This window comes from Talpa occidentalis, unplaced genomic scaffold, assembly GCF_014898055.3.
Source record: "Talpa occidentalis isolate TD23 unplaced genomic scaffold, MPIMG_talOcc4v2.1, whole genome shotgun sequence".
NCBI classification, from domain to species: Eukaryota; Metazoa; Chordata; class Mammalia; order Eulipotyphla; family Talpidae; genus Talpa; species Talpa occidentalis.
In genome coordinates, this window is record NW_026555331.1 from 110,750,497 (window position 1) to 110,766,579 (window position 16,083).

The 16,083-nt window shown below is 37.9% G+C and overlaps 1 protein-coding gene across 6 annotated transcripts in view; it reads left to right on the forward strand.

Moving 5' to 3' along the window:
• The window catches only part of ANLN (anillin, actin binding protein), a 107,794-nt gene extending 95,308 nt beyond the window's left edge, over window positions 1-12,486 (forward strand). For all 6 annotated transcript variants that reach the window (XM_037510222.2, XM_037510226.2, XM_037510234.2 and 3 more), the window contains 4 exons: window positions 1,275-1,361; window positions 5,708-5,815; window positions 7,417-7,589; window positions 11,185-12,486. In XM_037510222.2, the coding sequence (XP_037366119.1) occupies window positions 1,275-1,361; window positions 5,708-5,815; window positions 7,417-7,589; window positions 11,185-11,308 (492 nt within the window). In that variant the 3' untranslated portion in view covers window positions 11,309-12,486. The remainder of the gene's footprint in view (window positions 1-1,274; window positions 1,362-5,707; window positions 5,816-7,416; window positions 7,590-11,184) is intronic.
• The last annotated feature ends 3,597 nt before the right edge of the window (window positions 12,487-16,083 follow it).

Genomic DNA, 16,083 nt, shown 5'->3' on the forward strand with positions numbered 1-16,083 from the left:
GCCTAGCGTGGGCAAGCTTCCCAGCTCACCACTGGCTCCTCCCCGAGCCTTCTGCTGGTTTCAAGCAGTCTTTACTGAAGAAAGGTACCTGTTCTATGGGATGTTGGTGATTTTTTTTTCTGGTCACTAGGTGGCGCCAGAGATCTCTCCTAGTGTCTTTGGGGAGCTGTTTTTTTCACCCCGTGGGACGGGGAACAGAGTGGGGGTGGTGGGGAAAGCCTCAATGGCTTTGGGGTGCTGTGTCTATCTTGTTCCTCACCGTCGTGGGGAACCCATGCCCCGAATTTCGTGCCCCAGGTCTCAGTTCCAAAGCCCTCAGGTCCAGGACGCAGGCTGTAGCCCAGTTCAGTGTCCGCAGAATTGGCACCTTTTGCACCCCGCTCCTGTGTCCAGGCGCCTGGTTTCTGATTACTCAGTGAGGGACATTCACCTCAGTGAGGGCCCCCGCTCGTCTCCCCGCAAGCCTAGGTTGCAGGCATGGGGACCTGGGCAGCCGCGATCCGTGTTTGCTTTTCAAGTGCGCTGCTTTCCTGCACAAGCTTACCGGCTGGCCTGGGGCTGTTTGTAGGTCTCCGGGTGTCTTTGTTTCCAACTTCAGTCTTTTGCACGGATATCTACCTTCCTCAACACCATTTGTTGAGAAGACTGATCTTTCCTCGTTGAATGGTCTTGGTACTCCTGTTGAAATTAATTGACCATAGTTGTCTGAATTTATTTCTGTACTCAGTTCTATTTCTTTGGTCTGTATGTCTGTCTGTCTTTAGGTCAGTACCACATTGTTTTGATTATGGTAGCTTTGGATTAAATTTTGAAATGGGGGAGATGATTCTTCCAACTTAGTCTTTTTTCAAGATTGTTTTGGTTATTTGTGGGTCCTTGCCATTCCATATTAATTTCCATTTCTGCAGTTCTCTGTTCTTCATTGCTCTGTAAAATTTTATTAACATACTGGTTGGTCCATATAATTTCGTTTTGAGTATAGTCTGTTGATGGAGAATGGATAAGCACATGTATTCTCTTGTTAAATCTGTTTTATCTTTATCAATAACTTGGGACTTCTGATACTGTTTTTATCAAGCTCCATCTTGAATGAATTTATTCTTTTGTTGCTAAGGAGTTGGTGATTTTTGGGCCACCAATTTTATGTTCTAGCTTTAGAAAATGCTGTGTTTTCAAGGTATAATATTTTTTATTTAAGATTTGTACATGTTTTATAAAGAAAAATCATACACTTTGGAACTATTTTGCAAATAATTTGTCCTCTTTCTTTGCAGGTGCCCTTTCTATCTCCTTTGGAAGGTCATATTTATTTAAAAATTAAGTGTCAAGTGAATTCAAGTGTTGAAGAAAGAGGTTTTCTAGTAAGTAGCATCATTTCATCTGTGTATTCTTTTTTCCAGTTTTGTAAAGTATAGATTTGGTTTCCCAAAAGCCTAGAAGTCTGTGTGCTTAATTGGTTGAGTAAAGATTTGCTCTATGTCCAGTTGTTGTGCTGGTGTTGGCATATAATAAATCACAAAAAATATTCCCTCAGTAACTTTTAGTTTAGTTGGAATGTAAGTACACAGGCAATTACAATACAGCACTACAATAGGAGAGAACAGATAGTGCTTAGGTATAAATTGGTGGGATATCATGAAGACTTAAATTAAACTACAGAAAGGAACTTATAAACTGCTAACTGAATAGTTTTGGGGGTGCAGGAAGAGGAGTGAGAACTACTTCTATAAAGGAAGAACGTGTACAGTGACCTAGAGGGGCCTTCTTTCTCTCATTCCAGAGTGAAAAAGAATGGCACAGATAGTGGCTAGTACGCAGGATAGCTCTAGCTTAGAGTTTGATTTTGTGTATGGAGGAGGGATGGTTAGCAGAATGATTGGGGAGGAAAGTGTGGTTAGAGGAAATGGTGCCAACTGTTAAAAAGTTTAAAGAATTTATACTTTATCTTGAAGCCAGTGGGGTACTCTTGTAGTTTTAAGCAGAGGAATAACACCAAATTTGGGATTTAGGAAAGTCATTCTGACTGACATGTGTAAAGTGGACTGGACAGTGGCAACCCTGAATTAGACTGTTAGGAGACTGACTTTCTCCATGAGAGAGGTAAGTGGGATAGACAGGACAGAGAGAAACACCCATTGTGGAGAAATTCAGCTTTAGGCGGCAGAAATGTAGAACTCAGGAGGTCGCCCAGACCCCTGCCTTGTGTGGCAACTATATCCCTTAGAGGACTTTGGGGGAAAAGCAATTGTGCATATTTGGGGTGAAAAGTTTGCATGTTTGGGGTAGACATTTCCCCCTGAATTTTAATGGAAAATTATAAATATACAGTGATGTTGATAGAATTTTATAGTGAACTTCTAATATAACCACCATCTAGACTTTACCCCTAATATTTTCTTCTATTCTAGCTTTAGCTAGAATAGCTGCATATAGCTTTATTTATCTAGCTTTAGATAGAATACATGTATATAGAATACAAAAGATTATGTATGTGTATATGCAAAAGTAGAGACTGGTTTTGGCTTTGTGAAGCAAGAATTTAAACAACATAAAGATATCACAAGTCAGATTGCAATCGATGTCAGGGGTGCAAAAAGAAGAGCTAGACTGTTTGGAAAGCCCTCTGGGCCAAGGTGACTATAAATCATACTTGCTTAGTTTTTTTTAATTTGTAAATCCAGCAGGTGGCACTAGATTTTCTTGGAAAAGTGTTTTTATAAATTTCTGTCCTAAAGGCAGTGTTTACATACTGACCTTTTAATGTTCATCTTTTCATAAGTTCCTGTAGACATCTTTAGCAGCTGTAGACTCTGTATGGCAGCTAGTTCATTTGTATATGTCTGACCTATTTTGAGCTGGACTGTTGGTTTGGAGTTAGATCTCTTTTTTTAATCTTGATTCCAGTAACACATTCATATCACATTTACACTTAAATTAAGTAAGAAATTGCTCAGGATTTTCAATATATGTCCCCTATCTAAACAATGCCTTTTAATTACTTCTCTACCCTTTATAAAAATAGATAGTAATTGACATTAAAGTTGTTGAGTTCTTTTTTCTTTCCTGATATTTCAAAGTCAGCTGAAAGGAAGCAAAGTAAGAACGAAAGAAATTAAGTGGTTCTAAAATTGCACTAGTCTACCTCTGCCTAGACTGATAAGCAGCAGAACCAGCATGTTCTGGATTGGCAGCTAGAAGGTTCCAGTTTTGCTTTGTGATCATGTGTTGTTATTTTTTAAATTTCATTGGCTCTTACTTTCCTCAGCTATAGAAATGAAAACAGTCTTTTTCTTATTTCTCTGATTATAATAGTTTTCATAATAGTTTTTGTTACTCTTATTCATTAAGTTTTCCCTTGCTATTACTTTCATCATGTCAAAAGTGGACAGAAACACACAAGGGAGCTGTTGAGTCTTTGTATTAACTTTATACTTGAGATTGAAATAAAATTCTTTTTTCCTTGGGTGGCTATAAGCAGTGTTGTCTAGAAAAAGTATGCCTTGGCAAGGATGGATACAGGTTAGACTAGAACAGAAAATAAATGTTTGGAGCAAGCTAATTAATTTGAGCTACTTAATTAAGCTAATAAATTTGAGGTTTTACTGTATAATGGAAATATTTTTTCCCTCTCTCCCTCCTTCCTCCCTCCCTCCCTCCCTCCCTCCCTCCCTCCCTCCCTCTCTCCTTCCTTCCTTCCTTCCTTCCTTCGCCAGAGCTATGGAGGGTGAGAGGATTCACCAGAACTAGAGACAGAGTGGGGAGCAGAACGGGCAGGAAAGGGGCACCCCCAGAACCTGCCTGCTCTAAATAGGTTCTGTTATCTCCCACATCAGGACAAAACATGTAAGACCTTTAATGGAAAGGAACTTTAATACAATTAGCGTGCAATACAGAAAAGACACAAAATATAGTTTTTAAATCAGGCACCCAAAGTTACCCATCCTCACATGGGTAAATGTCCAGCCAAACAGGATTGGCTCAGAGCAAGGCCTGAAAGCCTGCCACAAATCTAAAGCACCTTCCAGTGGGGACCCATAGAAAAGGATCAAAAGCAGTCAAACAAGTCTGGGAGGAAAAGATCAAAATCAAAATAAAAGGTGCCATTGTTAACTTCCCCGTGGGTCTCTCACCCACTTCTGTTTCAGCTAGTTCAAGAAACAAGCAGTTTCTTAACATGTCTCTCTGCTCCTTGTGCCTTCTTCAGGTCACCTTCTGGTTCTCCATCCTGCTTCCTTCCTCCTTCAGTCTCCTCTCTAGCTTTCTCTCCTCCCTGCTCAGCTCCACCCTCCTTTGGATGGGGCAGGGAACCTGGAACCTCCCCTTTTCCTGGGGACCACCTTGTTACAGATTTACTGAAATACACTGCCAAGGGAAGCAATGGGCGAGACAGAAGAGGTCTGCTGCACCCTATGTTAACTCCCTGGCCAGGGATCCAACTCAGGTCATAGTGGTGCTATCCCTGAGACTTAACTCCTGGACCACCAGGGAGGACCTATTATGGAAGCATTTCTTCCCACAAAGTAACTTTCTTTCATGGCCAGAGGTTGCATTCTTAACTCAAACTGCCTTTTAGTAAATTCACCCAAATTAGCAAATTGAGAAGAGTATCTATCCTGCTATCATAGGCTTGGTGTAAGGCTCACTGAGCAATTTGATGTGGAAAAGCACTGATGCTTTCTGAATCAAAAACAAAGATGCCTTTAGGTTATCTGTATAAGGCGTCAGCAAAGTATGGCTCAGTGCTTGTTTTTATAAAGTTTTGTTGCATCATGGGTTCATCTTGGGTTCATTTGTTTACTATTGCCTGGCTACTTTTGTTACAACAGCAAGGTTGAGTAATTATAACAAAACCTCTTCTAACAAAGTTTATAGAAAGTTTGGAGCCCCTGATCAATAGCAGTGTTACATTTTTACCTTGCTTTGTTCATTAACATAACAGTTTCTAAAGGAATACCTTTTTTTTTCCCATTTAAAAATAAGGACTTTTATGAATATTAGGGCTCAATTATGGCTGCAACTGAAAAATCGTCTTCCAGGGAAGAAGCAACTTCTACTGTTTAAGTAGAAGTTGTTCCATGGAAAAAAATCATATTATTAGTTAACCTCATCCAAAGTCCAGTCCTTAACCAACACTACTGCTTCACCTGACTTTAGAATGTAATTAGTATTCCTAAAGCATGAACTGGCCAACTGCCTGGCTATAGGAAGGTTATGCTATTTCCAGGTATGCTTGATGGCTCAGCAGTGACCCATCAAAGTACATAATGTGAGCTGACTTTTGTCTGTTTTGTTCTTGTGAATAAAAAATTAATGCCTGTTTTCCACGTTAAAGATAAGTCTCACTTAAGCTATCATTATTTTTTTCAATATATAACTTATGATATTCTCATTTTACTTTCCAACACTTGGACCACTTTTATTTTAGGAACATTTGATGACTAAGGATACCATACTTTAAAAAAGCCTAAAATTAGATATTTATTTTATATAGCATTGTATCTGCCTTAAACATTTTCATGGTATCAGAAATCTGTAAGTTTCTGGATGTGAGCAATCAGTGATTTTTATTACTAAGGCAAAAGAAAATTATTAACATCATGCAAGTAGATTTGAAGCTATGAAATATGTCAACATGTTGATATTTAACATATGTAATTCAAATTTAATTGATCCTCAAAATTCTAAAGTCAGTATTTGACTTTTTCAGACCATATTTGAAGATGTTAGTGGCTTTGGTGCCTGGCATCGAAGATGGTGTGTTCTTTCTGGAAACTGTATCTCTTATTGGACTTATCCAGATGATGAAAAACGAAAGGTAATGATAATATTACTGGCCAGTGGTGAAAGCTCTGATTGACTTTCATGGAATGTTTCATTCTTTGTAGATCTTGCATATTAGTCCTTTGTCAGATGTATGGTGTACCAATATTTTCTCCCATTCCATAAGGTGTTTTAGCAATATTTCTTTCCCTGTGTAGAAGCTTTTTACTTTGATGTAGTCCTGATTATGTTCTTTTTTGTTTCTCTTGCTGTTGGAGAGAAATCCACAAAGACATCTCCGAAACCTATGATGTGAAAAGTTTTGCCTATGCTACTAGCATTTGGGGAGTTATGCAATGGAAGGACTTTCAGAAAATTTCGTTGGCCATATTTTCTGGAAACATAATGTGATTTGCTGGAATATTCCTCTTTTACTGTCATTTAATTTATACCATATTTTTTGCTGTTAAGGAAAAAACAATGACTTCACCTATATAAACATCTTCGTGCACTTACATATTTGCTTAGGGTCCATTTCTTTTAGGCAGAATTGTAGGACCATAGTGTACTCATTTTGATTTTTTGTTGTTGTTGTTGTCATCAAATTGCTTACCAGTAGTAGATCATTTTATGCATTCACCATCACTGTGTAAGAGTTTCTGTTACTCATCCCCCAACCAATCAACAGAGATTGTCATTGTTCTTTCCAGATTTAGCCAAACTAGTGTTGTAAAATGATATCTTTCATTTTATTTATTTTTAATTACTTTATTTTCTTACATCATTGCTCATTTTTGTACTATAATTGGTTTCTCCACTCAGTTGTAGTCCCCGTAATTCTCCCACAACCATATTACCCATGAACCATCATCTTAGTCCCTTATGCACTTCCCTCCTCTATGGGATCTTTCATTTCAATTGCTTTTAAAAATTACTGACAGAATAGGCACTTTTATTGACTATTTCTTAATGGATTGTGCCTATACATGTCCCTTTCCCCCCATTTTCAGGACTGTTTGGTCTCATGAATTTTCTCTTTGACTCTCATGTCTTAGGAATGACATGACTTCCAAAGCAATTGTTTATCTTTCAGAGATGCGTGAGTATTTACAGATGAAATAAGATGTCTAGATTTCTGTTTATAGAAAGGAAAGAAGGAGACTGTAGATAAGTAGTAGTTGAATATGTGTTTCTAATTTTAGCTGGTACATGGAGGTTCATTGTGCTATTCTTTTTGTTTTACATCTGTTTGACACTTTTTTCATATATATAATTTATTTTTTTATATTTTATATCATTGCATAAAATTCCCATCACCATTTCATCCGTGAACCATCACCATAGTCCCTAGTGATCTTCTCTCCCCTGTTTTGATCCCTTTTTCTCCTCCTACCTTGCAGAATGTTTCTATCAGAGTTTATTTTTTATATTGGCTAACAACTCCACTTGACATTTTTGGTTTCTATTTTTATGTTCAGTAGTAAACAATAATAAATAATTTGAATATGCTTCTCCAAAACTCATTGTAATTAAACTTTAACTTTTAAATGAACACTTTTGAATTTTCAGCTTTTAGCAGTGTATATATTGCTTAATGCTTACTTAAATGATCTTGTTTCTTTCTACTAATAAATCTTTTTAAAATTTTTTTTAAAGAATCCCATAGGAAGGATCAATCTTGCCAATTGTATCAGTCGTCAGATAGACCCAGCTAACAGAGAATTTTGTGCAAGACGCAACACTTTTGAATTAATCACTGTCCGACCACAAAGAGAAGATGATCGAGAAACACTTGTTAGCCAGTGCAAGGACACACTGTGTGTCACTAAGTATGTATTGAGCTATAAATATTTCTGTCACTTAAGTAATTGCCTACTATGTTCTTGTCACTGTTAGGAATATGATCCATATCTTTGAAAATCATACAGTCTTAATGAGAAAACAAAACATAGAGAATTATTTCTAATAACTAAATTACATAGATAAAAATATAATTTATATCAAGTTATGTATTAGCTAATTATATCTCCAACATATTTACAGGGTAGCCTTTTTTTTTAAAGATTTATTTATTTATTTATTATACAATCACTGGGTACAGTCAGAAGTGCGGGAGGGTGAGAGAATTCACCAGAGCCAGAGCGGGGAGCAGAACAGGTGGACTGACGAAGTACACTGCTGAGGGGAGCAGCGGGCGTGGCAGGAGAGGTCTGTTGCGCCATGTGGGACCCTCGCTGGTGGCTGGGGATTGAACTGGCGCTGCAGAGGCTGCGGGCAGCTTCGCAGCCCAGCGCTCAACCCCTGTGCCACCAGGGGAGGCCCCTACAGTGTAGCCTTTTTAAAAAAGATTTGTTTTTTGTTTGTTTATGCATACAGGAACTGGGGTGTAGGCCAGAGGTGTGGGGCTGAGGGACTAGTAAGAGGATTCCCCAGAGACATTGGGGAGCAGAATAGGCAGATCTACTGAAATACACTGCTGAGGGGAGTAGCAGGAGAGACAGAGAGGTCTGCTGTGCCATGTGGGTTAATTACCTGGCCAGGGATTGAACTCATGCTGCAGTGGCTGGCGATAGCTTGATAGTGCTGAGACTTTAACCCCCATGGCACTAGGGAAGCCCACAGTGTAGGCTTTTTTAAGGTAGTTAGTAAACTGGGTTAAATTTGAAGATTTCATTAGAAATTTAGAAGCCAAGCATTATTCAAAGAAATTTTACATATGCCTTCCTTTCATTCCAAAATACCTTTAACTAGTCAGGTTACTTGTAATTAAACTTTAACTCTGTAATTAAACTTTTACTCTGAAGATTTCTGGTTGGAGATTAACAGAATGAACTTCTGGAAGTGTCACTTTTTTGTTAATCCTAAACTTGAGTATAAGGGCCTCCCTGGTAGGGCAGGCGGTTGAGTGCGGTGCTGTGAAGCTATCCGCAGCCTCTGCAGTCCGGGTTCGATCCCAACTGGCCGGGGAGATGAAGCGGCAGACCTCTCCTGTCTCATTTGCTGCTCCCCTCAGCAGTGTATTTTGGTCAGTCTGCCTGTTGTGTTCCCCACTGTGTCTCTGGTGAATCCCCTCACCTTCTTGCACGTCTGGCCTGCACTCCAGTTTTTGTATGCATGAATAAATAAATCTTTAAAAAAAAAAGATAAGACACAAAGGTTTCTTGCTAAGAATCTAAGATAGGTTCTTTTGCTTTGATGTAATCCTCAATGTACAAAGTTGTGTTAGGGACACAAATTAGAATTTGACAAGATTATATTAAATAGGCTATTGCTGTGCATTGCAGACAGGGAGCTGGATAAAACTCTTCCCTTGAGTTTCTGATTTGGAAATAGCAGAAAGTTACAATTGAGAAACACTAGACTAAAATAGAACAAAGTTGTCCAGGTATTGCCAATTTGTTTTAGATAGCTACATATGGGGCCTATTCTTTGGAAATTCTTGGTTTCTAGATCAATTTCAGATTAATTCCGATGAACTCAAATACTCCTTTCTTTCAGGGACCTTTTGTGTAGCTGCAACTTCTGATAGGACAGAAGAATCAAAATAAATTTATAATTATTTTGTTTGATAGCTATCCTGTCGATGACCATAATCAGTGGGAGAACCCACTAAAATGTAGTGTTCAAGTACTTTTAGACCATAACAGGTATAACAGCCCATATTCGCCTTTTTAGACATTACTCACATTTTGCATATAATCTTTTACCTACTGTATAACCTCTTTCAGACTTCTTCCATCTTTGTCAAATAGATTGATCACATGTTGCCATTATTGCTCTATACTTTATTTGCAGGTAGTTTTTCTCATTATAACATTTTTACAAATTGAGCGAACATTTATACAAGCATTTGAGAGTGGTGCATTCTCAATTCAGTCTTTTTTTTTTTAAAGATTATTTATACAAGCACTGGGTATAGTCAGAAGTGCGGGAGGGTGAGAGAATTCACCAGAGCCAGAGCGGGGAACAGAACAGGCAGATGGACGGAAATACACGGCTGAGGGGAGCAGCGGGCGCGGCAGGAGAGGTCTGCGCACCATGTGGAACCCTCGCCGGAGGCCGGGATCAAACCAGTGCTGCAGAGGCTGCAGCAGCTTCGCAGCCCAGCACTCAACTGCTGCGCCACCAGGGGAGGCCCTCAATTCAGTCTTGACTGAGCCTTTAACTTTGCTTGATAGGCTTAAAACTCCTTCCTTTTTTTTTTTTTTTTTTTGATCATTTTAAAAAATATTTATTTAGTAGAATATAAATATTTTGCATTTGTGCTTTCTCCTTTGCCATATTTATCTGTTTTTCCTTCAGACTTTTGACATTTTTAATCTAAATTTAATATATTTCATTTTTATTTCAATTAACCAAACTTGCTATCTTTTTCTCCTTCAGTACAAAATATTTCTACTACAAATGGTCTCATCACATAGAGTGACCTAGGTTTAAATTCTGACTCAGTGACCCACCAAATAGAACCATAGCGAGTTACTTAACTTTGCTGGTCCTCTGAACATTCTCCTTTGTCAAAAGGGATACATAAACTTCAGAGTGACAATAGAAATTAGTTAAGTAGGCATAGTTAACATAGTGTTGAGCACATCAAATGAGCTCAACAAATGATCACTGTTATAATTGTTAGTATTATATTCTCTCCATTAACTAGTAGGAGATGATCAACTCAATTGTTTATGCTCATTCCCTTTCTAGTTCCTGTAGGGAGATAATAGAATGATGCAGTATGAATACAACATAAAAGCTTTATAACAGCTCCCTGTTTTCTAGAATAGTCCTACTTGTGAGTTAGGAAATTCTGTCCCTCACCCTCACTTGCCCCATGAAATTATTTGACTTGTAGCTAAATAGAGATGTAAAGAAGGGAATCCTGATATGGACAGAAAGACTGGTTGGGCAAAGTCTTTGTAACTTCAGATAATTTATTATAAATAACACATTCTATTGACATAGTAAAACAAAAATAATGGGAAGAAGTAATAGTAATAATATCTGTAAAACATTGTGAGTCTACGATTCTGTGATTCTGTATTTTGAAGAACCTGAGTCTGAGGAATTCTATAAGCTTCCACATGCAAACCTGTGGTATGTTTGCTCTTACTATGGGATAGACGTCCTGTGCTACCACATTGCTCAGGCTAGACTACTTGGATGAGACAGTTATCATCTTTAATGTGGAAACTCCATCTTTTACCAGATGTAATTAGTGTGAGTTTTGTCAGCTAACGAAAATGTAATGAGGTTTTTTTTTTTTTTTTATTGTAATTTGGAAGAGCACCTCATTAATCCATTTATTAAAAGACAGTATAAAGTGAGTCATTTTACTGTTTTATTTTATTTTTTTTCTTTTCCTATCTAGAGTACATGGAGGTATGAAATTGTGGAAAAGAATCTTAAACTTTTGCTTGTTTTTTCCTGTAGGAACTGGCTGTCTGCAGATACCAAGGAAGAACGGGATCTCTGGATGCAAAAACTCAATCAAGTTCTTGTTGATATTCGACTCTGGCAACCTGATGCTTGCTACAAACCTATTGGAAAGCCTTAAACTGTGGGGAGTTTTTATGTCATATAGAAGTTTATTGAGCTATGTTATAAATTCATCTTAAGAGCATCAGATTTGCTGATTGCATTTTATGCTTACAAAAGGGTATGTGCCAATATTCACTACACAGTGCAGTATTTATATCTTGTATGTAAAACCACCTGGTTTCTCCTCTGTCATTTATTATGTCTGGAAGAAAATTCATTGCAGTCAACTTTGCTAGATCTTAATTTATAGGCCTCATCTTCCTAGATATCATATTACTCAGTTATTCATGATAAGATTTTTTTTTTTTAAGGTAAGAAATTTTGAGTTGTCTTCTTGGAGCTGTGGATCTTAAAGTAGAAAGGTCTTCCAGAGGTTCCATACACAGCCTCTGACTTCTTGTTGCTTTCTCTAGCCTCAGTTCTTTTTCTAAGGGTTGTGGTCACTTGTTGATCATGAGATCTTGTTACTAGAGTACTGAAAAAAATTTCTAGGTGATTTCACAGAAACATTCTAGTAATGGAGGTAAGAACTTTTGCAAATAGCAAATGTGCATTAAAGCTTGAGGCTCCCTGAAAACAACAAATGTGGACGTGGATGATATTGTATGAGATCTGAAGGTTTTATTTAGAAGAGATAATAATCATATGGCTTACATTTACTTAGTTACTACAGATGCAGTGTGGTGCACATTTTCATAGAACGCAGGGTTTTAAAAATAATTATTTTTGCTATATAACTTACACAGACTCCTCAACTCTATGGGCATGTTAGTTCTTTCTACTCCTCTAACAAGAACAAATGTAAATTGAAGAATCTTTATATAATAAAGGTAAACTTTACCAAGCTGCTATGTACTAATACTTTGCATGCCAAAGTTCCTGTTTTGTTTTGTTTTTTAATGTCCATATATCACAGTGTCTAGAAACCCATTATGAAATCATTTGAAAAACTGTTAAGTCATGTATTTCCTTTAAAAAGCCTAATGTCTTTTTTTATTATAAAGTATGGTAAGGAATGGTCTCAATTTTTAAATACAGTTTGAATTTCTTCTCTGAATTGTTAGTAATTGATGGTCTCATTTATAAACACTAAATTCTGTCACTTCCTGTCTTCTTTTTCCATTCAAATGTGTTTTTTCTTATGTGTATTGTAAAAATGTATTTTATGATCTCTTACCTGAATAAATACTTGCAAATGACTTAAGGAATCAGTTATTTAAGAAATAAATACTGTTTAAATGTTGCCATGTGACCACTTCGCATCCCTAGGCTACAGGCTTTTGGAGGTGTTATATTGACAAAATTTCATTCATCTTTTTGTCTCTAGCCCTGTACTCAGATTACTGTGTGTTTTAGGGTTGCTGCTCAATGTGTTGGTAGATGAAGGATCCTTTACAGAGGCATTTCAACAGAATATGGTAACTGGATATGCATTTGAGGGACTAGAGGTTGATTCCTAAGTGCTTAGCAGAGACTGAATAGATAAATGACATGACCATCAGGCACAGGGAACAGGTTTGATGAGATTGGAAGGGTCCCTTTTATTTGTATTTATAGATTTGTATTTATTTGTAGATTTGTATTCTTTTCTCTGTAGGTATTAAATATCATGGTACAAAATCCAAAAAGCACAAAGAAGTTCAAGTGAAAAGTATGTCTTCTTCCCTTGTTGCCATTTTGACCAGTAACTTTGAGAGTGCTCCTAGAGTGTGTATGTGTATTTCATAGACATGTTTGTATTTTTTGTTCATAAAAAATATTCCAGGGCCTCCCCTGGTGGCATAGGCAGTTAAGCACCGCACTGTGAAGCTGTCCACAGACTCTGCAGCACTGGTTAGATCCCAGCAGGCTGGTGAGGGTCCCACATGACATGGCAGACCTCTCCTGCCTCACCCGCTGCTCCTCTCAGCAGTGTATTTCGTCAGTCTGCCTGTTCTGTTCCCCGCTCTGTCTCTGGTGAATCCTCTCACCCTCCCGCGCATCTGGCCTGTATCCCAGTTCTTATATCAATAAATCTTTAAAAAAAAATTCCAACTTAGCATATATAGAGGCTATGTAAAATTCAGTTTTAGAAAAAATTAAGGTGATTGTGGAACATCAATTTAGAAATACCTGACAAACAGTGGGAAATACTGCTCTGAAGATTTCAGTGTTACCTGCCTGTGGGTATGTTGGGGAGTGTTGAAACCATCAGAGCAGAGTAGATAAGATCATCTAGGGAGTATGAGATGAGGTAGAAAACAAAGCAAGAACAGAAGAAACATGTTTTTTGGAGAAAAAGTGCAAAAGGAGGGGCTAGTGATAGTCTTACATGAAAGAAAAAAAAAGAATGATGAGACCAAAGAAGAATCTTGAGATTCTGACCGCAAAGTCATAAGGCAGATTAAAGAGAATATGAACTGAAATTTGGAGTGGCCAATTCAATAAAATCGTTCAGATAAAAAAATCAGGTTATAACAAAACCCATAGAGGAAAGAAAAGAATGGCTGATTTGATTGCACAAAAAAATCCCTGCCTCATAAATGTCTCTGAACAGTTAAAACACAAGCAACAGACTAGGAAAAATATTCACAACATATTTAATAATCAACTAATTAATATGCAAATACATGATTTTGTATGATACGAGCATTTACCAAGTGATGTTCTTGATGTTTTGCATACATTATCTCATTCTATCTTCATGTGACCTTATGAAATCGGCATTGAATGAGGAAACTAAAACTTAGGTAACATCTGAGGCAACACACTTAGGAAGTGTCAGACCAGGATTCAAATCCAGACAATAAAATTTGCCATTACACTATGATTAATCTGATTCTCAGATTTATAAAAAAGAGAAGGGTTAACATCCCAAAGAAGGGCAGATATTACTGGCAGGAAATGCATATACACAAACACAAATCCAAAGAGTCAACAAATGTAAAAATATTAATAAACAGAAAAATATAAATTTAAATGGTGATGTTTATTGACACCCCCCCCCTTCCTGGTAAAACTTGTCAATATTGCTGAGAAGCAAACTCATGTACTTAGTGAAAATAGAAACTGATACAGACTTCTTGGATGGCCACTTGACAACTTCCAGAAATTTCTGCTAATACATAGGATCAGATGGTCAAATCACACTATCTTGCATTAGGGATCTTGACCATATAAAGCTGTACTCATAATTTCAAGTACATAAGCAGTGGAGGCATTGGGAAGCAGGGACAAGTCTGATATCTGCAGTCTTCCAGGTCTTTCGTTCCCACATTAGTGGTCCTCGCAGGTCCACAGTAATAAGATCTCAGGTAAGGATGGGGCCCAGGGTGGGGAGGAGATGGTATCTCATACATCAGGGAGCCTCTAGGTGAGGCCATTTTATACCTAAGTATAATTACATAGCTATGTGACTTTCAGGAGGCTTGCTTCACAAATTCATATTCTAAGATTATTTACCATGAACATCCTTAACTAGCCACTTCCTACTAAAAGCATTTCATAGATACGAGATCTTCTAGCAAATATTAGTCTATTTGCCAGAGGGCCCAGTTTTCAGCACATTTACAAGGAGTTTGTTTCAGGTCAGCTGCTTTAACTCATTCACCTCCACATTCCTCAGATTAACTTGCAGATGAGCAAAGATATACATAAAAGGATGATCAGTATGATACTGTTTTTAAAGGGAAAAAATAGAAGTAAAAAGTCCATCAACAGGGAAGAAAACTAGAAATAATCTGTAAGTCCTAATTAATAGAAAATAATGATACATGCTACTAAACCATGAGTGGTTAAGTAGAGAAGCAAGTCTCTCTCTCTCTCTCTCTCTCTCTCTGTCTCGCTCTCTCTCTCTCTCTCTCTCTCACACACACACACACATAAAATAAAAGTCCCTAACAACCTAACAACTGGGGAAAAGGGATATATGCAACATGAACCTATGTGTGTAACATATGCACATCTAAGAGGGAAGAAACCACACTAAATTTTACATGACAAGGGGAGTGGGAAGATATTGGGAGAAGTGTTGGGTGGAGAAATGCTGTGACTTTTGAGTATTTCTAGAATATTTGATATGTTTACAATGAGAATGTGGATTTATGAACACTTAAAAATTAGAGTCAGAACAAAACATTGAGTGAGTAGAAGATTCAATAGAGATACAGGATGTTGGTTTAAGAAGGGAAAGACAATCATGATATCAGTGGAAGAAATACTGAGGAAAATATATTTTTGAATGAGGCAATGAGTACCTGAGACTACACTGACAGGCAGAGCAGAGGTGAGGGAAGATCTGAGGATGGAGGTTTAAAAGGCAGTGGAGAATGTGTTAGTGGAGAATGAAGGGTGACAGGACTCAGAAGACAGGGGAGTCCAGACCTCATTCCAGCAGTTCCGATTTGTTATGGGACTTTGTGGGGGTGGATGGTGAATGGAGAGTAGAATGACTGAGGGGCAGGGGGTGAGGGGGGATTGTGGAAAGGGCCCTAAGGGAAAAAGCTTTGAGAAATGGCAGCAACGCAGCCTGGTGGCGAGGACGGGCAATGCTGGCAGAGCAGAAAACTAGGACGACAGTGACGGGGGAAGGGGGAGATAAAGACCCAGGACTGCAGCAAAGCTCAGAGCGAGGTCGGAGGATCGAATCCTCACACCCATTCTATCATTATCAGTCACCTGTGGTCACTGCTAAACAATCCTGAGCGAGGTTTGAAATCCAAGTAGACCCCTTTTGCCATTTTAGTGGCTTCCTGGAATTTTCACTGACACTATTTTTGGAGAAGACGCGGCATATTTGCTCCATTTGAGTTT